This window comes from Paramisgurnus dabryanus, chromosome 17 (genome assembly GCF_030506205.2).
Source record: "Paramisgurnus dabryanus chromosome 17, PD_genome_1.1, whole genome shotgun sequence".
NCBI classification, from domain to species: domain Eukaryota; kingdom Metazoa; phylum Chordata; class Actinopteri; order Cypriniformes; family Cobitidae; genus Paramisgurnus; species Paramisgurnus dabryanus.
The window spans coordinates 13,959,919-13,984,443 of record NC_133353.1 but is presented as its reverse complement, the minus strand read 5'-3'; the positions used below and the strand labels follow the sequence as shown (position 1 = coordinate 13,984,443).

The window sequence follows — 24,525 nt, the reverse complement described above, 5'->3', positions numbered from 1 at the left end:
TAGTACCCGGAAACCTTTTTTCTTGGTAGTATTAAAAGAAGTTGAATTATATATAAATACTATTAAGGAAAGTAAAAACAAAAAAGCTGTCAAAACTGTCTATCTGTTTGACAAGTTTAAGTTATTGTGATTTAGCAAGGCCTTTTTTTTTTTTTTTTTTTTTTTTTTTTTTATATATATCTGTATAATCTTGTCTGTATCTTTATATTGTTTTTATTTTGTAATTTATTTAATTCTATCTTGGACGTTGTATGTGCAATTGATGGCTTACTCCTGTCCCTGGCTTTTTGTATTGTTCTTTGTGTTATTATAATAAAAAAAAAAAAAAAAAAAAAAAAAACTTCTTGTCCAGATCCTGCAACCCGGAAGTTATCGTAAATGACCGTAATGTTTGGAAAAAAGCGGCATGTTGGAAAGGTAAAGAGTGGAGTGCTCGGGAGATGAAAGGATGGAGAGATTATGTTGCTTCTGATGCTTAGACACACTGGAAATCATGAACAGCTATCATATCTTAAAACAGTGTTTAAAATGTTTAAAAGTTACCGAACCAAACAGACGCTTTACAGACGCTAGCTAATATTTGCGTGAAAGTTAAATTCATCTGCAGTCACCTGGCAACAAAAACACCCACAACAACTTTTAACCTGCGGGATCATTTCCCTGTCTATCAACAATCTGTAAAATAACAGGTAAGTGCATTCTTGATGTACATTTTTGATTTTTAAATTTAGATTTTTTTTACAATAAATGGTTCGTATTCTGGCAATGTTTTGTCAATGCTGTCAATGGTTTTACTAGAGTTAAAAGCAATGTTTGTACAAAACGCCGCTGGAAAGTTTGCTTCAGGCATAAGTTCAGGTTGGGATAGGACTTCCACCCCCTGTCATGATCGCTTATGATTGTCTGCTTATACTAAATTTGTCTTGAGACCGACACTAGAACACTAAAAACAAACGTCATCGCCAAACACAAATAACCGAGTTTCTTCATTGTGAAAGTGGCTATACAGCTTTAGAATATTTGTGAGTGTAATTATGGTGAATATTTTGTGTACTGTAAATTGGACTGAGACTAGCATCATCAGGTAGATAATGCAGTACCTGATTCCACTAATACCATATATTGTACACATTTCCAATCATCTGGTTTTGGTTAAATAATGCTGTTAATAATCTATTTTTCTTATTCTCATACTAATTTAAAATAGTCATTCAGATCTGTTTATATAAATTATGAAAGCACTTTAACATGATTTGATGTCCAGGGGTTTACAGAGATCTTCATACTGTCTTACAGTACCTTTATATTTACGCATTTGGTACACACTATATTAAAAAATGACTAACAGTGCATTCAGTGTGTTAAGATTTATGTGTTTCCTGAGAATTGAACCAATGACTTTTTTGGGATGGTAACAGAAACGTGTTGCTAAGAGTAGTAGTTTCATAAACACCTGGGATATCTCCCAATAAAAGCCTTTGGTCCTAATGTGTGCATGTTTGAATGAGGGGGATATACAGTAGGCCATTATGTCAGTTTAGGGCTCTGTCTCCACTGCTCTGGGTGAGATAGATGATCTCCCCCTGCATTTTACATGAGCTCATTACAGGCTCATTACAAACCTCCTTACAAAGGAGCTGAGGATAATGTTGCTTTTCCATGTTGTGTGTCCATACAAAGAACAATACCAAAACTCTCCTTGATGTAGTGACAACAAGAGATTTTTTTCATTTTTTCGTTTTTACAACATACAGTGGCAATTAGATTGCTGGATGTATTTGTCACCACTTATTTATACTAAGAAAACCTTAGTTAAATTGAGTTCAGTTAAGAAAATGTCTGGTCCTGCCACATTCTCTTTATTTTGTTCCCTGCTTCTCTCTTTCTCACTCAGGCCCTTTCGTTTACACTCGTATTGTGAGAAAGGTCTCTGTAAGATATCCTGCGCTTTCCTGCTATTTCTGTTTGCTACTTTAAATGTAATGTTAACACTTTACAATGAAGTTCTATTAGTTAACATTAGAATATGCATTAACTAACATGAATGAACACTGAACAATAAAGTTTTTCAGTATGTACTAGTTCTAGTAAATAATGTCAATGCAGTTATTCAGGTTAATTCATGATGCATTATTTATATTAACAGTTACAACACTTGATTTTATAAATGTAATAGTAAATGCCAAAATTAACATTAACTAAGATTAATAAATGCCAGAGAAGTATTTCTCATTGGTAGTTTATGTTAGCTAATGCATGAACTAATTGTTAACTAATACAACCTTATTGTAAAGTTACCAGTGAGTGTCATTTTTTCAAAAAATACAGAGTTTTTTTGTTTGATGTTGAAATACATAATAGTTAAAGGGGACTTTTTTAAGATGTCAAATAAATTTTTGGTGTCCCCAAAGTACGTATGTGAAATTTTAGCTCAAAATACCATATAATAGATATTTTATTATAGCATGTTAAAATTACCACTTTGTGAGATAAAATGTTCTGTGTCTTTTTAAATGCAAATGAGCTAATCTCTGCACTAAATGACAGTGCCGTGGTTGGATAGTGCAGATTAAGGGGTAGTATTATCCCCTTCTGACATCACAAGGGGAGCCAAATTTCAATGACATATTTTTTCACATGCTTGCAGAGAATGGTTTACCAAAAATGTAAAAAGTTACTGTGTTGATTTTTTTCACATTTCTCAGGTTGATAGAAGCACTGGGAACCCAATTATAGCACTTGACTTAAAGGAACAGTATGTAAGAAATTTATATCAATTAATCATTAAATGGCCCTGAAATGTCACTAGACATTAAGAAATCCTTTTCATTTCAAATACTTATATCACTGACAACAGCAGTCCGGCCAGGATATTGTCATTTAAAAAGTGGAGTTGCAGCCCTCAACTGATGTTTATGTTGTCGTTTGGTATATTGGCCACCAGCTGTGTGATTGCAGTACCAGTTTTAGCCACACGTTTTGTGATTGCAATTCCAGTTTTGGCCACAATCCTACATACTGTTCCTTTAAATATGGAAAAAGTCAGATTTTTATGATATGTTCCCTTTAAAGTGAGTAATTTTACAGTAGACATGCTGTAGTACTAATGCACTACTACTTAAATTGGTAATTAAATTGTTGTATGTTCTCTAAACATGAATCTGGCTTATGTTTTCAGGGTATTTCTTAAATGTCTGCACTGAGCTTTGGGGCTTTTAGCAAACTATTGTAAAATGTGTATAAAAAAATAGCTTCTTTAAACAACTTCAACCTTTTAATCACATAACTCTTACTCTCTTAAACACAACAAGAGTACAAGTAAATATAGTTTTGAAATACTTTAATAGCAAAGTATCAGATTACACATGTTGAGGACTGAAATTTTAGAATAATCCAGACCTGCCTCAACAGGCCCCGATGCCAGACTTATATCTACTGGATCGTAATCAAGTCTTTATATTTTAAGTTAAAGAAAAATAACAGGAACAAAATTTTGGTCTTTGCATACAGAAAATCAAAACCTTTAAGGACCTGAAAACATCTCCACTCTTGACCTCACCAAAGTCTTTCTCAAAATTGGGTGTGGGTTGAAGTATAATTGTGCCAAACAGATTAATTACAGTTATTAGAAAACTAAAATTATTATTATTTCTTTATAAATGACTCAGACTAAATATTGAAGAAAGAGCAGCCAAAAGTCTTTAAAAATCATCCTGAGTTAAAACTTTCAGAAGCTTCTTGATAAAATGACAGGGGTACACATTTCTTGTAGGGAAAGGGGGACTGCACTTCAGATGATACAATATAACTATTTTGGATGCTTTTAGTCACCAGAATAATTCTTGCAGTTACTTATTCTATTTATGAACCTTAGGATCAGGGTTTATATGTATATGTGCATGTGCGATACTGTACATGTAGCACCTCGGTCCTCGAGGAATGTTTTTTATATATTTTACTGTGTTCTGTACTATCTGCAAATGGTTTAAATGACAAAAAAAGCAATTCAATATGCTTACTACTGTCTGCCACTGCCTGGCAAAAAACCCTTACCAGACAGTTAATATGATATTTTGATCAGCTGTTAGCAAAATCCATCTTAATAGTGAGGTAGGTGGTATCTTTTGATGGGGTTTCTAGGAACCATGATGTCATTCTTCTTGTTGTGTACTTTGATTCTCAGGAGCTTCTTTTATGGCCTGCTGTTAGATTAGTGTTTTGTATTTAACCTGCAGTAATAAATGTTTACACCAGGTGTCAGTATAGTTCTAGTTTTGTGTTAAAGTCAAAATGCAAATAAACAACAGAAAAAAAACATAAATCAATAACTAGTTTAGTTTTAAAAGGGTCATTTTGAATCTACACTTAATTTTGAAAATTTTTGAATGACCCCCCCCCCCAGTACAATTAGTGTTAAATGCACTAAATTTAATTTCCACCCTCTAGAAATTTAAATATATGTAATTAAATGAGATTAATTTAGTTTTTCCTCCTTAAGAGCTTCCCAGATAGACACATTTCTGGTTGACACATTGTTTCACAGATGTACAGCTGGGCTCTTCTGGCTCGTGATCATTCTAAACGCATAAGTGCTCTTTGATTTAGCTTCAAACAACAAAGCCCTTAGGAGTATTTACTTAAGAATGCTTTTTCAACTCCAGACTTCCCCATGCCTGTCAACTACACACTCTGTCAACCTCAAACTTTCCCATGCCTGGCAGACACACACACACACACACACACACACACACACACACACACACACACACACACACACACACACACACACACACACACACAGAGATCAAAGTGAAATCACACACTTCACCTGCTTATAAAGTAGCCCCGCCCTCCATCTGTCAATCACCCGTCTTTCCCTTTCTGTGTCTGGTAAACATGGCACAAAATCCGTTTTAAAATCAGTATCATATCACTGAAATAATATTAAATAAAATACTTTGAACAATTCATATATACATACACTAACATTCATCTTAATCTCAAGGGTCCAAATTTAACTAAATTCCTCTTTTCTATTATTTTGTATGTAATTTAAATACAAAGTCATTTTAAACTTTTCTCAATTTTGTCCAGAATGTTGTGTGAGTTTGCTTATCTGAGGAAGTGTACTTATAAACAGTGACATAAGAATTGGCATATGTTCAGCATCTGTTTTGCTCTAGTCTAGATCATAATCATTAAAGGTGCCAAAGAATGCATTGAAATAATATGTTAACAGGTTCTGTAATTTCTACATAGTAGGTATGTGTCTTTATTAAGTGCAAAAAATATCCAGAAACTTTTTTACATGTCCATTTATAACAATAGGATTTGCTCTAAGAATAATATGGTCTATTATTTATTACCCTATTTTTAAAATAAAAAAACCCTATTTTTCTCTTAAAAAGGGTCATGAATAAGAATGTTAAGCTCTGCTCTGTTTGGCTGTTTCTCAAAGCAATTCAGTTCAGCAGCTCTGTGTAAATAAACAATTATTCAGAAATTGGAAATGGACGTTTCTGGTAAGTTTGTGTTTATTCAGTATAGACCTGCAAAACTTAACTGTAACGTCAATTAGGGCTGGGGGATTAATCGAAATCAAATCACAATCACGATGTGAAATGTTGCGATTAGCAAACCGTGAAAGGCTGCGATATGAGAAATATGCAACCAGGCTTTGTGACAGTCTAACCAATTAAGTGACTGCGAGTATAGACGTGCTGTATCCATGAGAGGCACTTCAACAAAAACGGCGCTTCTCCTAAACTGACGAGGGGCACGTGCGCAGGCTCTATCTCTCAATGCTTTTTACACACTCTGGCCTGGTTCCACATTGCAAGACTTTGCGCACGTGTCTCCCACAACAGGCGATGCGTTTAAATAAAAACAAAATAAAGCAGTGTTAATTCTATTCTTAATTTCTTTATTTCTGTTTTCTTATTTTCATAAGAATTATTTTAAAAACCAGATAAGAATACAGTTAAATCACCTGACCTATAACAAGCAGTATAAGTAAGATCTAACCATTTAAAGATTTCTGGCAGAAAAATTGCAATTAGATATTTGCACTAAATCGCACAGTCCTAATGTCAAGTGGGTTTAACGTTAGCATATAGCATTTACTAGCATAAAGCACTAACTCAGCAGTCACAACTTTGTTTCTTCTTGAGCGTGGTCGCCCACAGGCTGGCAGGATACCCGCAAGGAAACAACTTGATTGACACGTCAATCCGGAAAGCAGGCATCTCAGGCTTCTCCGGTTGTGTAGAACACACTAGTGTCTTCTGGCATCAGATCCAGGTCGCCAAAAAGGAGGGAACAGATCTTTACATAGTGTTCCTGGATCTCGCAAATGCCTTCGGCTTGGTAGCCAGTGGTCTGGAGAACATTGACAGAACCCTGCTTCCAGGCAAGCTGAAGCTCTGGTGCATGCAGTATGGACTACTTCCACATCTCCGGTGGCCACTAACCCTCTATAAAGGCCCGCTCTCAAAGGTGGAAAAGCTGGAGAGATTAGTCAGTTCATATGTAAGAAAGTGGCTTGGCCTTCCCAGGTGCCTCAGCAGTATCGGACTTTATGGCAAAGGGATGCTACACCTGCCCATTACCAGTCTGGTAGTGGAGTACAAGTGTGCCAAAGTCAGACTGGAGATTATGCTACTGGATTCAAGCGAACCATTTGTGACCCAAGCTGCCCCCGTCTTGGTCACCGACGTCCTGCCTTCTCCTGAACCTAAGCCAATCCTAAGCCAATGGTATGCTGAGGACCCCGCGTGCCCTCTATGCCCAAGTCTAGCAACATTGAAGCACATTTTAGTGGGATGCAAGATCAGCCTCACCCAAGGCCGTTACACCTGGCCGTCACACCTAATGCCCTTCCTCCCCCATCGTCCCAGTGGCAGCCAACACCATTTGTTTAAGAGGGTGAAGGTCAAGCCAACCTTACCCCTATAAGATCAGACTCTGGTCAGCTGGGCAGAGCACAGGACTGGAAGCTGTTGACTGACTTGAACAAGAAACTCTGCTTCCCAGCTGAAATTGCAGCAACCAACCTGCGACCAGACCACCTTCTGTGGTCAGCCTCGCTGTGCCCTGGAAGGAGGGGCCCACTTGACAACCTAAAGGGTGCCATCACTCAATTGACCATTCCACAGAGTCTCAATGATGCCTCAGGTAAGTATTAAGGGATATCAACATCAAGTCCTATACAATAGTGTTGTAGGGTAATTGCGGAAGAAAGTTTTCCACCGTTTGCCACTGAACCTGCATTAACGACGACAGTGGGGCCTTTGGCCTTAAGCCCGGGATACACTGCACGATTATTGGCAATCCCGGACAAAAGATTGCCATTGTGAAACAATCGTCGCAATTTCTGTGATTGTGGCTCTTCATCAGTTGTCTTATGTCGTACAGTGAGAGGGGTTCATAGACGGCCGTTTTCCTGGTCTTGCGTCCAAAGATAGCCTATGATAGTTTTCTGACAGTGTCAGAAATTCAGCATGATCCCCGCACAATGTGTTTGCTGCTACGACCTGTGTACTGGTATTTGTTTACCCCGAGCGTATGCTGGTGACGTTACGCTAACGTGTGAAGCAACCGTCAAAGCTTCCGTGTCATCATCGTACAGTCTAAATGCTTGAAGAACCCAAGTTTAAATGATCCATGTCGCACCGTGTGATAAGGTAATGATCTTATACGAGGGCAAAAATCCTGCAGTGTATTTCGGGCTTTAGTCAAACGGGTTGGCGGGCATGTTCGGGTTGCGGTGAGATTTTGGTGTTTTCTTGTGGTCTTGTAAATAGTATGTCATACAGAACCTTTTGCCACTGAACCTGCATTAACAACGACAGTGGGGCTTCTAGCCTTAGTCAAATGGGTCGGCGTCTTTGGTAGGGTTGTGGTGAGATTGTGGCTTTAGAAATTGAGGTTAGGTCATGTCAAAGGTTTATGCACTGAGTTACGAGAAAGGAACAACCTCAGTAGATGGAAGGGCTGAGGAGTAGTGTGGCAGAGGGTTATGCAATTGACCATCCCACAGAGTCACATCGGTGCCTCAAGTATGCGTTAAGGGATATCAACATCAAGTCCTATACAACAGATCTTGTAACAAAATTTTAATGAATGTTGGGGCGGCTGTACATCTGTAACGTCACAGTCGCCGTTATTTTGAGATTGGCCTGTTTTCCAGTTGTCTTTTGCATGCACAAGGTTTACATAAAAAGGAGGAAACAATACTGTTTGAGGGACACAATATGTCATTAGCATGTACAGTACAGAACCTTTAAAAAAGGCTTATACTGTTAAATTAAGGTTTTAGTAGTTCTTATTAATGACAGTAGAGGGTGCTAATAGGCCCCACAAGGGTCACTCCAGTGCTGCGCTGTGTTTGGTCTTTGGCTACTATAATTTGTCCTACCCAACCCGTCCTCTTTACTCATCTAAAGATGTGAATCATTACCTTGAGGATCAGAGGCTGGTGTTGTTCAAATCAGTCTTGTGTTTAATTGTCATTGTCCAGCAATCAAAACATGTTGCATTCATTCAAATCCCTTAAACTGGACTGGCAGACCTGGCCTTCACACTCACTTGCACAATGTAAGAAATGTGGAAAAAATTGAGCAAGTGAAAGAGACCGTAAGCGTCCTGGATCAGGTCCTGGGTTTTTGAGTTAGAAGTTTCGTTTTTCTCATTAATTGTAGGGATTAGGCATGTAGTTGTTGTGTCCCAAGTCGGTGTACATATGTTGGATGTTAGCTGTTATGTCATCTCAACCACAACCTGTTGTATGGATTGACAGGTCTTTCAAAAAAGCCTGCCGATGTGCATGCGGGTGTGTCTCTGTGTTGATAGGTGTGAGCTTCGGTCTACTGTCATTTGTCTGAAATAAAAAGCTACAAATATAAAGGACAAATTATTTAGACATGTCTAGTTAATGCTGTAACACATATTTCCCTGTCATTCCTACAGTACTGAAGTGTTTATAAAATAAAGTCTTGCCAGTTAGCCGTTCACAGCACGGTACTCATTTGCGAATGTTTAGAAATGCTTAGATAAGTGTGTGTGTGTGTGTGTGTGTGTGTGTGTGTGTGTTTATACTGGCGCTTAATCTTTTTGTGTTTGTGTAGACAGTGCAGGGCTGTATGGATGAGTTTAAATGTTCTGTTTACTTTTGTGGAAAGCCTGAAATCAGGAAACTTGATGCTTCAGTCTTAAATGTGAGGTGCATATGTTTCACTTGCAGAAATGTACTTAAAGCCCCACCAGACAAAAGGCAACAGGTTCAAGGTTTATTTTAAAATCAAGAAATGAAGCAACCATTATATCTCTCACTTATGTGCAATAAGTGTCACAGAGTACAGTCAGACAGGATGTCACCACTAGTCCATCGTAAAATCAAACACAATCCTGCAGGAAAGGGACAAGTCAAAATTATACATTTAGTGAAGATTGTATGAGCATTTTAGGCAGGCTTAATACATTCACTTTGCTCATGTCACTACACTAACAACTTGTTACAACTGATTTGTGTGAAAACACCTAGTGTACATTGTCAGTTAAGAATGATGTCTGAAATTGGAGAACTTTTGGAACTATTTTAATACTTTAACTGCTGCTGAATATCTGAGCTCTGGTCCCAGCCCCACAGGCCCTCTGCTTGGGAAAGATGATATAGGATCTGACAAGATGTGACTTGACACAGCAATGCACTTCCCTGCTATTGTGTCCACTGACCTGGGGCCAGCCGCCTGCATTTGAGGATTTTCCCCATAAAACCTGAAAGAGTGATACATGTGTATGTATTGACTACCACCAATCAAACCCAACATACTTTTGATGAGATAAGGATAGAATAACATGGAACGTGTGTGCTGGATTTATCAAAGTGGGCATCCCTGTAGAATCAAAGCCATTGTGTTTAGAGGGGTGCTTGGGTGGGTGTGTTTTGTGCATGCATGGCTGATTACTCTGGCTGGTTGTCAGATGGAACTTCTCCAGGTGTTGGAGAATTTAGCATTTTCGGTCCAATGCAGCATTCCTGTTCGTCCGGACTCTCACTTTTTGCATGCTCTCTTCGTTCCTCCTCACCTGCTCACAAACTTGCATGATGACGCTCGAATTCATAGGTCAAAGGTCACACGGGAAAGCCAGACCTTTATTTTAAATTGAAAATAACTTTTGTCCCGTCTCTGTCAGCAGTGACGGCTTTAGGGGTCAAAAAGAGAGCAGGATTTTAATCCAGACCACCAACAGCACCTGGAGAAAAAAGATAACGCTTCGTTGCAAATAACCCTTCAATTGTCGATGCAGTGTATAACACAATGTAACATCAGCACTAAATGTATAATATACGTTTTAATGCACATGGTCCTGCTAGGTATATATGTAATATGTTATTTGTCATTGGTCTTGATTTAAGTGGTCTCATTATTAGGACATTAAGTTAAATTGTGATTACTTCTGGGATCATACTGCGTCTTGTGAGATAAGAGTATTAGAGCTTTTATGCAGGGATTTTAATAGCATCTCTGATTTAAACTTCATTAGCATGACTAGCCTTAAAATGGTATGTTTGAATTACATCAACTGAATTGTTAAATTGTCAAACTTTTTATTGAACTGATTTATTTGTGTCAGCTCACAGACATTCCTATGATTTATATCTTATTTATTTTTATGATTTAAACATTAGAAATATAAAGAAAAAAAGATTTTGTAGATAACGTATCGAATTTTTTTTTTGAGTTGTGATTTGTCTTCTGGGTGGTCTGTTCAACGAACTTTGAAAGGTTTAAATGAAGTCGATCACTCTGGATGTCACCCTAAATAAAAAAGGCACATAGGAAAAGCGAAGGGCAGGTAAACAGGGAAGAGCTAGCATGTGCTATGTAGCACCCGCCGTGTCAGTGTTTGCCTTTGCGGACTGACAGGGTTGTCATTTTTTGTGACAGCATCCCGCAGACAATCCGTAATGAGCTGCTGTGAAGTCCTGAACATTCTCTTGACCTTTCAGTGCCTCGCGACGTCCCAAGGTCTTCTCCTTCCTCGCATCCTTGTCAAAGGGCCGGAGTGCAAAACGTCAGGGGATGAATGCTGGCAGAGACATTAAAGAAAATAAATCCGACAACAAAAACAAAGACACGGACATTGTGACACCTGTCTCACTCACACCTGTCTTACCAACAACCACACTGGGCACTGCTGGACAGGTTTCTAGTGCTTCAGTCACATCAACAAAGGCCAAAACAGCAAGGTACCTAAATGACGTTGATGTTCACTCACCTTTGGTCACCAGAATTGATTTATTAGACAAACTCCAGTCTGTGTTTGAAAGTCTTAGAGGAAATCCACACACATGCAGGTGGGCAAAAAAGATTGCCAGCTTTTTTAAGTGACAAGAGAAGACATTCCTGGGGTCTGAGAGGTGTGACCCAGACTCACGCCCCCACTGTTTGGTTTTCTGCTCAAAGTCTCTGGGTAAATATCTGCTTAAAAGGCATTGCTCATTTTTCTCTCTGTTCTTTTCTTGTCTCTTTTTCTCCTGATCATTTTGCTCTAATGACGTTTACAGTTGTACTTAGAAGCCCTCATGAGTGTTTTAGTCTCAGGTTATTACCGCCCATGTTTACAGCTATGCTAACAAGAATTGAATTACGCCTGGGGTGGTGGGATGGAACGATTCAAATCAAAGCGTACTCAGAAGACCTTCCGCTCAAAGCTGTCTTTAATTGATGTAGTGAAATGTTTGCCGTTGGACCCACCCTGTTTTAAATTCCCATGCATCATAAAGCCTTAAAAACACATTACATTTTTCTTTTAAATATGTTATAATTTTCGTCTGCAAAATATGTATAGTAGGCCATATATTTTATGGGTGTTGTAATTATATTTCATTTATATATAAAAATGTCTGGTAGGTCTGTCACTAATTGAGCTACTACCAGTGATCTATATAAATGACTGGATTGCGCATGACGTCACACTTGTGAAGCCACCGCGGCACCATGTTGGTATACCCAAACGTTCTATTAAATCAATGGACGTTATCAGATTTTAATGATAAAACATCACTTTACTAGTCTTCGTTTTTATATCTGAAGTTACCCTGAACATTATTACAAAACAAACGTCCTAAGCATGTACATAGTTATTTACTGAAAGTTGTACATTTAGCTTTTTAAACAGTTATATTCATCTTCATTACAGTATCATCAGTGGCCGACCGCACAGTGGCGTAGCAAGTCAGCAAAAAAATGCAAAAAAAATTACGGGCCCCCTTAAGCCAAAGCCCCCCCCCCAACCTTGCCCGTTGGCACTGTTAACTGTGGCGCGCAGGTCTGTTAACAACATATACTTTAGTAGTCAAATATTTTTGCTTTACGTTTTTACTTTAAAGGGTAGATTTAAATAAAGAAAAACAAAATGTTTTGGGTAGTTTTTGACTCGTGACTAACTTCTCCGCCTTCTTTTCTCTTTAAGGCCCCACTTTTATGTTTATATTTGTCCATCCTTAATGTTCATGTAGATAGCCCCTATAGTAACCTCTCACACTGTGTTTTCTTTTTTTTTTGTTTTGGAGCGGCGATGCGTCATGTAAAAAAAATTATGGTGTAGTAGTTTACGGCAGCCGCGGAGTGCAAAAAACATAATAAACGCAAACAAGAAATGACGGAGAAATTAGACATTATGGAGAAATAAGAAATCACTACACATGATATGCATACAAAATATATTTATTGCGGCCACAAATAAAAATTAAATGTAAAAAAATTTTTTTATTAAAAGCTGGGGCGGGCCCGGGGTCGGGCCCCCTATTGGCCCGGGCCCATTTGCACGTGCATACCCTGCATGCCCAGACGCAACGCCACTGCGACCGCAGCATATTAGTATTAATGACAAACGTGCTCATTCTGAAATTTAAATAAATAATCATGCTCTGTACCAGATGTGCATGCAATAATTTGTGGTTTTGTAATTATGTTATCTAAACTTACAAGTTACCTTACAAGTTAACTTATTTAGAAAAATAACGCTGACTGTGTTGCTGAATGTCAAAAAAAACTTTACTTATACTGTGTCATTAACAACATGCAGCAGACACACTCACCTTAACTTTTTTTTTATAAATCCATTATCCTGCCCGATTTAAACATAAACATTGCAAATAACACCAGAATTAACAATTAATTTGCGTACACATATCCTAAAAATTATCTTGTGTGACTGATATGCTGTAAAGGAGGTAAATTTCGATCATGATTTTGAATGGAAGTCAATGACGCACTCTGACAGTTGGGTATACCAAGATGGCCGCTCAAACTCTGCGCTGGCTTCACCTCATGCTGTTATGTTAAGCGTTCTATGCGCAATCCAGTCATTTATATAGATCAGTGGCTACTACATGTTTATAATTTTAGCTAGTAATAAGACTACTGTAGTTGAAAAAATGTCCATGCAGCATAAACTCAATAAGATGGGTGTTGGCAATGCCGTTACGCACATGCTTGGTAAGCTTCATAAGGACCTATAACTAGAAACCCTCATCAAAATCTCATTAAACCTGCTTACACGCTCTCTTTCTCCTCCCACCTGACACGCTGTCCTCTTCCTCTCACCCCACCTCTTCTCAATGAGAGCCTAGTAAATCTTCAGCTAGTCTTGGCTAATGCCATATACATTTGTTTGAAAATCCTGGCAGCTTACGTATGAGTTTGTACCAATGTTTTCCATCTTGAACTACTTTTCTCCATTTGCACTCTTCAACTGTTGAACCCTTGATGACCTCGCTCTCTTGCCTTCTGACAGCAATCAGAGTGGATTCTTCCTTTTCAACCTTTCCAATCTTCTCATTTTTCCCACATGTTCATTCCTTTCTATAGTTGACAGACAGACTGCCCCCCGTCTCCTCCCTCTGGTCACGTCACTCATGCCGACCAACTTCATTTACACTCTTGATTGACAGCTCTTAGACACACACTCGCTCTTTCTTTCACCCATACATACTGTAGATGTGTTCTCACATGAATAGTATTAGCTTTACCTCTTTTTGTGCTGCTTGTCTGTCATTCGCTATTATTTCCCCGCTGAATGTGAACAGAAACCCCTCTAAGAGACACTTAGACATACACACTCAGTATGTGTGTGTGCATGTTTTAGTCTATGTGTGCAATGGCGCCACTCTGTCCTTGTGTATTTTCAATGCCACTGTCATGTTACTTGGAGTAGAGGCATATTGTCTGTCCACACTTGACTCTTCTCTCTCTATATAAGGACTTAAGAAAGAGATTCATGGGCTGATGTGATACGGGTATTAATTGTATAAAGCTTCTTAGAACTTTGGATTTTCCACTGCTAAAGGGTGACAAACATGAATATATACTAATATTACTGATAACCAGACCAGTGGTCAAAAACCCTGTTCCTGGAGATCTACTGTCCTGCAGAGTTTCACTCAACCCTAGTCAAACACACCTAAACCTGGCAATCAAGCATTTTCGGGGCACGAAAAAAATTTGAGGCAAGTGTGTTGAAGAAGGGTTGGAACCTAGGGGCAACCTTCCGATTTCTCTGATGAAGCCAATACGGAAGTGACTTAAACTGCAATTCATCGACTGGCCGCTAGAGGCAGCCTCCAAAAGGGAGTCAATTCCCATATACCCCCATGTTAAAATGGCCAACTTTACAGTAGAAAATAATATGTTTACAGCCTGGTACAAACATAGTTTTTGGACTGTATAGCTAAGTTTGCCCTTCATGACAACTTTAAGGGGGTGAATTTTTGTAACTCCTCCGTTTAAATTTTCGGATATCCGCGAGTGATGCGTGATGACGCGCTGCCAAGATGGCGACAGCAGGCAACGCCTACTTTAAGCTTCAAAAACGATCTTCAGAAACCAATGGGTGACGTCACGGACACTACGTCCATCTTTTTTTATGGTCTATTGTTGGAACTAAGGGATGTAGGGGGGTACAGGTGGGAACAGGTGTTTCAGTCTCTTTTGGTGGTTCTAGTCTTTTTTACTTGGTTCAAAACCATGTAAAACCGGCAGCTACCCATCAGACCTTTTTTAGTTCCCTCTCATCCATTCTGTTTTATTGGCTTTTTTTCTTTCGTCCTCCTCTTTGTGTTTACTGGACTTTATCACTCTTATGGAGATCACCTCCTCTCCCTCTCTTTACATCATCTTTTCTCCCCTGTCTTATCATCTTCCCCGCAGCACTCCTGGGCATCCTCTGGTATCCCATAATGCCCTTCTGTAATCTGTGACACCATTTTGTCAGCACATCTGCTTGCATGTTTGACTTCTCTGTTCCTCTTTTCGCTTTTCTCTCTCCCAAAGTGTTTTTCATTGTTTTGTTTCTCTTTAATGGTAATGCCGATGGCCACGCTGTGCCCTCGAGGACCCAGATAAGAGCTGCTGCCCTTTCTGTTTTCTTTTGGTTGCACTGTTTTATATTTTCACTTCAGTAGCTTCAGTTGAGATATGGAGAGGAGAGAGAAAAAGGGCACAGGAAGAACAACAGTGGTACTGTTGAAATGCAGTCCACACATTTTTACCTATCCATCCCAAGGGATGCACACCATGGACTTCTATTGTATTTATATAAAGTTAATTATAAATGATTGCAGGTTTGCTCCTATTAAAACTATGATTTTTTTTTAATTAAAAACTTACTTTATGAATTTTTGTTATGTTTAAAGATGTATCCAGATTTTGTTCCTTATTAAACCACAGAATACACACACACATACAGAACAGTATTTACAATTAAACCCGTAATGTTTGTATTCACTAGACCGGTATCTCCAATCCTGCTCCTGGTGAGCTACTGTCCTGCAGACTTCAGTTCCAACCCTGCTCCAACACACCTGTCTGTAATTATCATGCAAACCTGAACACCTTAATTAGCTAAATCAGCTGTATTTGATTGGAGTTAAAGCTAAAATCCCTGATGGTAGCTCACCAGGAGCAGGTTTGGGGGCCCCTGCACTATACATTAGCAGGTATTTTAGTGTTCCAATGTGTTTAAGCACAGAAAACACAAACTCATACTCATGAAAAAAAAATTTTTTAAGTGTAAGGCCTATTTTACTAATAGGGTGTACCAAAATCTCAACATAAACAGTGTTATGTGCACTTGAATGTGGGAGGTCAGGGGTTAATAATAAATTAAAATGCCTGTTTGAGGGGTGTGTAGGCCTGTAGTTCCTCACCTGTGGCATTTTTCCACAGCCTATAATTTTAGCTGTCAGTCCAAGTTAGACAGGACACTTTTACCTGCGTTTCTGACTAAAGACAGGGAGAGAAAGTCAAGAGGGGACATGTCTGCTTTTTACTCACTCATCTCCCAAAATCAGCAGGTGCATCTCCCTTCACTCTCCATTATGACCCTGGATAAGGGTAAAAGGTCACGAGAGGTCAATCACTTGCCGATAATTTGCTTTTCCTCTTTCTGCCACAGTCAGCTAAACTCTTCTGCAGTTATCTTCACTGTGCCTGCTCCATGTGCATTTACCGGCCTGACCTTTTTAATTTACTCTGACATTTTTATTATTCAATTTGCCCTGTGTTCTCCTACGATGGTGAGGTCCTGTCACTTTGAAGAAAGTGAAATGAAATAAAAAAAGAATCTAGAGTTGCTTGATTACATCAAATAAATTGAGGGATGGATCATAATTGACTATGAAGGGCACAACTAAAGGTAGAGTTAAAATGAGAGTGCTGTAAATGAGGAATGATAAATTTAATCTGCCCCTGATTAAATAGGTAAAAAAGTGGAACTCTTTGGGGTCGACCACTGGGCAAACGGAGAGATTGCTTGATGGACTTATTCTTTGCTCAGGTTGAATATTAATGTATTTGTGTGTGTGCGTGTGTGTGTGTGTGTGTGTGTGAGGGAGAGAAGGGAAAGGAAGAGATAGAGAGAGCACAGATAAGACTTTGATAAAGATTCCTTTTCCCAGGGTTTTAATTATGTTTCCTTTTAAATCTCAGCAAGACCGGAGGGCCATATGCTCCCTGACCTTGTTGTAAAACATTCTCACTACTGTTTGACTTGTTCACCTGTCTTGACAAATCTAATTTGTTAAAGTATAATTTAAAGACTTCTCTCCTAACAGGTACTTTTTATAGAAAAAATTAGTGTGCACAAGTGCACAGTACACACACATTTCTTTTGTGTCTTTATATTTGTGACACATTGTGTTTTACTCTACTAGCTGCATGTCTAATGCAACAAAAACAATTTATAGATGGTTTCAGCAGGAACAACATAAACAAACGGCTTTCGTGGAACACGCATAACCTCTGGTAAACTTCGCTAAGAATCAGTAACAATAAAGTCCTTTTGAGAGTAGTTTTTTTTCTTATAACAAGCAAAATAGTAGAATACCTTAGTTCATATTTCACAGCCAAAGCGTTTAAAAAAGACACTGAGCTAATGTTGCTGTGTAAATGTATACATTATTGTACACATATGTTAACTACATTGCCAAACCTCCCTTCACATAGTATTGAATTATGATGACCGTCTCCCCTGAAGAGGTATTTGTTCCAGAGATCATTTTAGCCAATAGTCCGATCATTAAACAAACAGAAACCGGAAGTAAAGTTCCGACCAGACGCGTAACCGCGACAACGCACATGCGTCCAAAGAAACTGTCTAATTTTTAAATAGATGATCTAATAATACCTCATTATACTTTATTTTATATACATTTTTGTTATGGTGGTTAAAAGTCTTTTTTTACAACCTGATAGAAAAGTTGTCTATGTATGTTTACACATTTATGTCTTCTGTGGGAGGCAAATGTTTGTCCAGTTAGTGCATTCGATCCATTTGCGTATACCTCTGTGAACCCAGCTCGCACAGACAAAAATTATCAAATAATTTATTGACCCTTAAACCAGGGTTATTGGATGTTTCTTGACTAATTGTCGTAAAATGTTTGGTCATGAAACATACAGGAACCAGTGAGATATTGATCCATGATGCAAGTTATCAACATGGCGCCATATTTGAATTTTGCACTAAAATGTGTTTGTTTTGAATTCAGTTTTGCTAAATAAGCTCAGAATATTAGTTGGTTTCTCACACACACCCTGTATCATTTTCACAAGACATTTATTAACATATTGAAGTGGTTTTCTGACTTTTATGGTGGATGAATGTGCATTTTGTAGCTTCAACATGTAGGGTCCTACTATATACATAAAGTGACCGATCTTTTTTTTTTAAAGGGACATATCATGAATTTCCTTTTTTCATGTTTAAGTGCTATAATTGGGTCCCCAATGCTTCTATCAACCTAGAAAATGTGTAAAAAAACAACAACCCAGGAAATTAGTTTTGGTAAACTATGTGAAAAAATAGGTAATTGAAATTTGGTTCCTCTTGTGATGTCAGAAGGGTTTAAAACCGCCCATTAATCTGCACTAACCACTGCACTGCCATTTAGTGCAGAGATCACTCAGCTCATTTGCATTTTACAGGACACACCAAAAATGGCACATTTTTGCATACACCTACAAAGTGGCAATTTTAAAATGTTATAATTAATTATCTGTATGGTATTTTGAGCAAAAATGTCCTAATGCAGGCTATGGACACCAAGTTTTATTTGACATCTTAAAAAAGTCTTGTGAAATGTCCCCTTTAAAAACAATTTGTGTTTAGCTAATGCCATAAAGTCACATACATTATGAGGGTAAATAAATTAGACAATTTTAATTTTTTAGGTGAACTATTCTTTTAACTGATGTCCAGTTCAGAATTTGCTTAAAACTGTTGCTCTACTCACACTAGTGTCTAGACATCCAGATAAAGTTTGCATTTTGTTATAGAGTGCTAAACGGAAAGTAGTGGTTTCCCGGACTGAAGTGCTTGAGCTTTCGTAACTTAAAACAGTTTGCACTGACTTATCTTAAAATACACTAGTCAACATTTGGAGTGGATCAAAATCTTTCCTAAAAGTTGTCTTAAAACCAATACACATTACCTGTTCTAGTTTTAGTACAAATTTGATGAACGCTTTTGATCCACTTCAAATGTTGACCAGTATCAGTGCCATTGTTTTGTCTCAAGTAGAGATGCAGCGATACCGATACTGGTATCGGGTATCGGCCTCGATACCACATTTTCTAAAGTACTCGTACTCGTTAAAAGTCCCCCGATACCAGGGATCGATACCACGGTCTGAGAAATGTCTATGTTTGAGCGGCGTGTAAGGGGTTAATGCCTCTTGTGTTGTCCAAAGAGGCAGAGTTTACAACAAACTGGAAAACTAGTCCCTTGTTTTTTTGTTAAATTATATGACTAAAGCTGTTACCTGTAAATTTAAATCATGTTTTTTATTAAGTACTCGGTATCGGTATCGGCAAGTACTGAAATGCAAGTACTCGTACTCGTACTCGTATTCCAAAAAAGTGGTATCGGCGCATCCCTAGTCTCAAGATGTACACCAAGAATGTGTTTTTTGTAAGATATGTTTGTAAAAACTGCTTCAAATTCCTTATATAACTAAGGCTTAATCCTGGCTTAATCTAAATCCTGACTGGGAAATTGACCCAAAATGTTTAGTTTTTTGATTTGTGGCTTGTTATTAATTTTTATTTTGTTGATACAAAGATCTCTCTCTCTCCCTCTCTTTATCACATGCGCACACACACACACTCACGCCCAGCAGAGGCCTGTCACTAACAGATGACATGCAGATGACTACTTTTTTTTACACGTAATAGCTTTTTTCTGTGGAATGAGCATTAGGAAAAAAGTGATTGAAAGCCATGTGTTTGTTCCTAACTGTCCTTCTTCACACACTCCACCATATACACACAAACAGATCACACAATTGCTAAGAACTCTCACACAGCCAATTAAACCATCCATCACAATTTAAAAAAGCCATTTCAAAGGAACTGCACACTAAACTGTAACAAATAGAGGGTTCTGTTTGTCCCAATGGCTGACCTCTCTTTTGTTACTTTACTTGCCACAACAGTAAATGCCGCTTTTTAATTCACTCACATACACACTGCACAATAAAAGTCCATTAACGCATGCAAATGTGTGGCCACTTCAGCAACTCGCCTCGCGATTCGGTGGCATGTGCAGCAAGGCACTATGGGAGCTGCCCGTTGACACTTTGAACTAGCACGCAGGGAGCAGCATCTCCAGAGTGTGCCAGAAACTGAGTTTTTCAATTTCCCATTCAGCTCATTTATTTGTCTTTATTTGGATAGAACAGTTAGAACAGTTGTTTTTTAATTTAATCAGTTCTTGTAATACCTTATGTGAGTTGCTTTTCTGCTCCCGGAGGGGCTGTGTCTCTGGCAAAAAAAAAAACGAAAATGCGAATTTGTCTCATTTACAAGCATATCTTTGCCATTTTTGAAGCAGGGTCATCAAAAATGAGGCTTGTGCTTGACTGTCCATCTCAGACTGTGAATTGAAGCTTCTTCACTGTATGAAGAAATTGGGTTTCTGTTAGGGAGCGAGGGAAAGAGCTGACTCTAAAAAAACTGGTGACAAGATGAATGAATCTTCTTATGTCAGTAAACTTGTTAAGAGGCTGTGCTGTGGGCAGCGTTTTCCCAACATTTTTTTGGTTTAGTGTGATTTTATGTTTGTGGTAAATTTTATTTATTTTTTTATTTAGGAAAGTGGCAGAATTTCTGCCCCTCTCTCTTTATTTCTTTCTCTCCCTCTGTCAGCTCAGGCCGTGAGATAAGACTTGGCACGCTCAGCGTAAACCCTGTGACACGGACTGAAAGCAGAGATGCTGCTCTCCCTCAATATGACATTAGATTTAATTTTTTTCTGCAACCTTTAGCTATCCAAACAGGTCATGGATGGCTGAGAGATGGCTGGACCAAGGATATTTGAAAGTTATGTACCATCACTTTTTTTGTTGAACCTGTGGCATGGCACTCTGAACATATGCTCTAGCTGTGGTGCTCCTGCAGGTGATGGAGGTTCGAGTTTGATGTCTATCCACCTCTCATTCCTCAATAAATTTTCATCAACCCAACAAAAAACTTAATTTTCGCTTCAGAAGACAAATAACCCACCAGAGTGATTTGGATTACTTTTATAATTGATGTATGTCCTTTTGGAGCTCCCATTGTAAAAATATAACATGGCATTTTGATATAAAAGAATTAACTCGGATAGATTTTTTTATTTAAAATTTTTAATTTTTAACTAGTTAAAACCATAAGAAAACCAAAAACCTTTCAGTGATATCTGTTTTAGGTCTTAGCATTAATAGCTGATTGTGTTGGTGTTTGCATTGTAATAAATGTACTCTTTAATCATTCACTGCCATCTGTGTGAGACAGAAGGAGTATGTTTTTGTGTTGTTGCCCACTACTCAGGGTGTTGTCGCTGGCCCTGTGTGTGTGTATCTCTGTGCACGGGAAAGACAGAGGTGTGTTTACCTTGTTGAGACGTGCTGAGGTGTTCCACACTGTGCTGACACCTGGCACAGAGCTCTGGCTCGAACCCAGATGCACACACAGCAGGTGCAAGTGTGTGTGTTTGAATGAAACATAGAGTATGTGAGTGGTGTCATGGTCTGGTGTGTGTGTGTGCACCACCATGTTGTGTCAGTAAGCACCCTTGAGACACATGTTAATCTTTGCAGAGTATTTGTGCATTTTACAGTTTTTCTTTTTGTCGTAATGTGTCCATGGGATCAAAATAGAATAAAACTTGAATTGGTGTTTTTTTTTTACAATTTAGAAGGTTATAACAATGCTCCTTTCCTCTGTTGCTACACCTCTATGAGGTCTTGCATTGCAGGACTCGTGTTTCACATCTCTGCTATTGTTTTGTTCTTTTTCTCAACGGCTTTTCTACTTTTTCTTTCTTGTTTGGACAGAGTCCTGTTTCACTTTAATCAGATGTCGTTCTGCCTGGCGGAGCTTCACTTTTGGTCCTTCAGGAGCAGCCTGCAAGTCCAAGGTAATTGAAATGCTACTTTTCTCATGCATTTGTTTCTGCTACTGTATGACTGTGTCTTCTCATTAAATGTTCCCATTCTTCTCTACATCACTCTCTGTCTGTTTTGTGTAATGAATAAGAGGTGTTTAAACTGTGTCACTCATGGTAGATATAATAACAGTTCAATCGCTTCAATGTCTTTTTATGAGACATTAATTTTATGCACCCTTAATTATAGCTTTTAATAGATGGCATTTGATAAATACTTTGTATCACACTTTGTGTGTTTAACAATTTAAGTTAAACCTTTATAAGAGCCTCTGTTATAGCATTTAGCCTGTGTTTACAATAACTTACTATAACATTTATGCCTTTGACAAGTAGTGTTAACCAAAGTGACGTCCAGTGCATTATCAGGGTACTTGTACTTTTTATCATTGTGTGTTCCTGATCGAACCCATGACCTTCTGGCTGAAAACGCAATGCTCTACCAATTGAATACAGGTTCAGTTATTTGGAACATTCTGTGATAACCTACAACAAAGATTGTGTGTACAGTATGTGTGTGTTTACATGTTGCAGTGTGCTCTGTGAGTGGGTGCTCTGTCTGTATGAGTGTGAGAGAGTTTGTGTGTTCAGAGTCACACATCATTTGAATGAGTTTGTGTACATTAATAGAAACTTAAGCACATTATTGGACTGATGGATAAATTAATTAATGTCTTTATTCATCATTATACCACGGGTCTGTTGAATGCTGTATTCTGATTGGCTGAGAAATGTTCAGTGGGTATGCATTCATTTCTGATAACCGCACACCTTACTTGTTAAATGTCTTAAAAAAAAGGCACCAGAGCAATGTTTGTGGTAACCGTCGTATAAGAGGAATAATTGACTTTGGTCCTATGAATTATGTGAAAATAATGCACACCCGTGGTGTAATGGCACGATGCGAATTGCACCTTGGGTGTGCATTATTTTCTTATAATTCAATGGCCCTTCGTCAATTATTCCTTACTTATTGTACACACTTCACAAACAGTCAAACAGTAATTCCAGTATAACGTAATTTCAGATGGTTTCAATCTCCTCACAGATTCCTTTGACATTTTTCATTAACTCAGGTCAAAAAGGCACAAAACGTGTTAAGCAGTTACTGTACCTTTATTTATTCTTAATGTGCATGAATTTTTCTAACATGATATTCGTTATGGCCTTTAATTAGTAACAAAACTCAATGTTTATATTTTATTTTTTTATTATAATACCCTTCTTTTTCTTTTTTATTTGCCTTTTCCCAGATAAAGATATTGGCACACACCAATGCTATGACAAAGGAGAATCATGTAAGTGTGTTTTAAACACAGAATATATTAATTTATTCAGTCATTAACATTGCTTATTTGTAGATCTTGTCTTTTTTGATGATTTAAAAGAATCTTTTAAATGTTTTTATGTATGTTTTTGAGTAACACTTTATTTATCAGTGTCTGTTACAACATTATGTTAATATAAATCTGATTAATCATATACACATTAACAGTTTGTAAATAAAAAAGCTTTTACAAAATACACTGTACTTTTTCATTTAGGCACGTACAAAAAATAATTTTGTTCTCTCAACATCATTTAATGTAACTATATTTAATTCTGTTCCAAGAATTTCAGTGCAGAAAATGTAAAAGGTAAAATGATTGCATGTAATATGTAAAAGTCTGGCAGAGTTCACCTGCCAGTTCCTATCTGTTACTAATGATTCTGGGCAGATGAAGGGCCACCAGATTTTTTATGCATCACAGATGATACAATTAAGGATGCATACCCCACGAGAGAGGCTCGGCCTGCTGTGAAATCTGAAAAACAAAACATTAATTTACACTAATACTGTTTTTTGTTTTAATAATACAGCCTGAGCATCAAACTTGTGAAGTTTAGACTTGAAAGGTTTTGTTTGTTCTGTTGTTCTGAGTATTTTAATGATATAACTTTAGTCTTATTATCTAAGAAAATACAAAAGCTTTTATGTTGTAAAAGCTTATGAATGGTTAAACCCATGCTGATTTGAAGTCTCAGTATTACGTTTTTCACACCTTTTGTTTAATATTAAGAAAGATTTGAAAATAAGATCTATATAACAGTGTATAAACATGCCTGTATGTGTTGGGGAAAGTGCTTCTCGTGTGAGTTTATGGTCATTTCTGGAGTATAAAATTATAATTTTTCTTTTATTAGAAATTCCCCAGTGGTGATAAAAATGAATGAAGCATTTATTTGACAGCATCCTACATAATGCTGTTTAAACCGACCGTTATGCTCACAGGGAGATTTGATTCGATATTATTCCCATCAGGAGAGCATCATAAGAAATGACTCACTCTCTATCAAACTAATTAACTATTTCATACCACTTTACTCTACCTTAGTAATAGTTCAGTAATCATGTTTTAATACCATGGTAAATAATTAGTATCGGAGACTAAAAGGACACTGTGTTCTGATAAAAAATTTTTAAATGTCATTTCATCTCTTTTTTATCTCTAATATCTTGTTTTTAAATTCTTTGAAACATACATAAGAGATATT

At 37.8% G+C, this 24,525-nt stretch overlaps 1 protein-coding gene across 6 annotated transcripts in view; it reads left to right on the top strand.

The window, feature by feature from the left end:
- The first annotated feature begins 352 nt into the window (after positions 1-352).
- Positions 353-24,525, top strand: part of wdpcp (WD repeat containing planar cell polarity effector) — a 78,935-nt gene continuing 54,762 nt past the window's right edge. For all 6 annotated transcript variants that reach the window (XR_010528468.2, XR_010528467.2, XR_010528466.2 and 3 more), the window contains exons 1-3: positions 353-689; positions 21,881-21,963; positions 23,244-23,288. Coding sequence is in view for 3 of the 6 variants with exons in the window: in XM_065255201.2 (XP_065111273.1) it covers positions 21,903-21,963; positions 23,244-23,288 (106 nt within the window). In the remaining 3 variants the exon portion in view is untranslated. The remainder of the gene's footprint in view (positions 690-21,880; positions 21,964-23,243; positions 23,289-24,525) is intronic.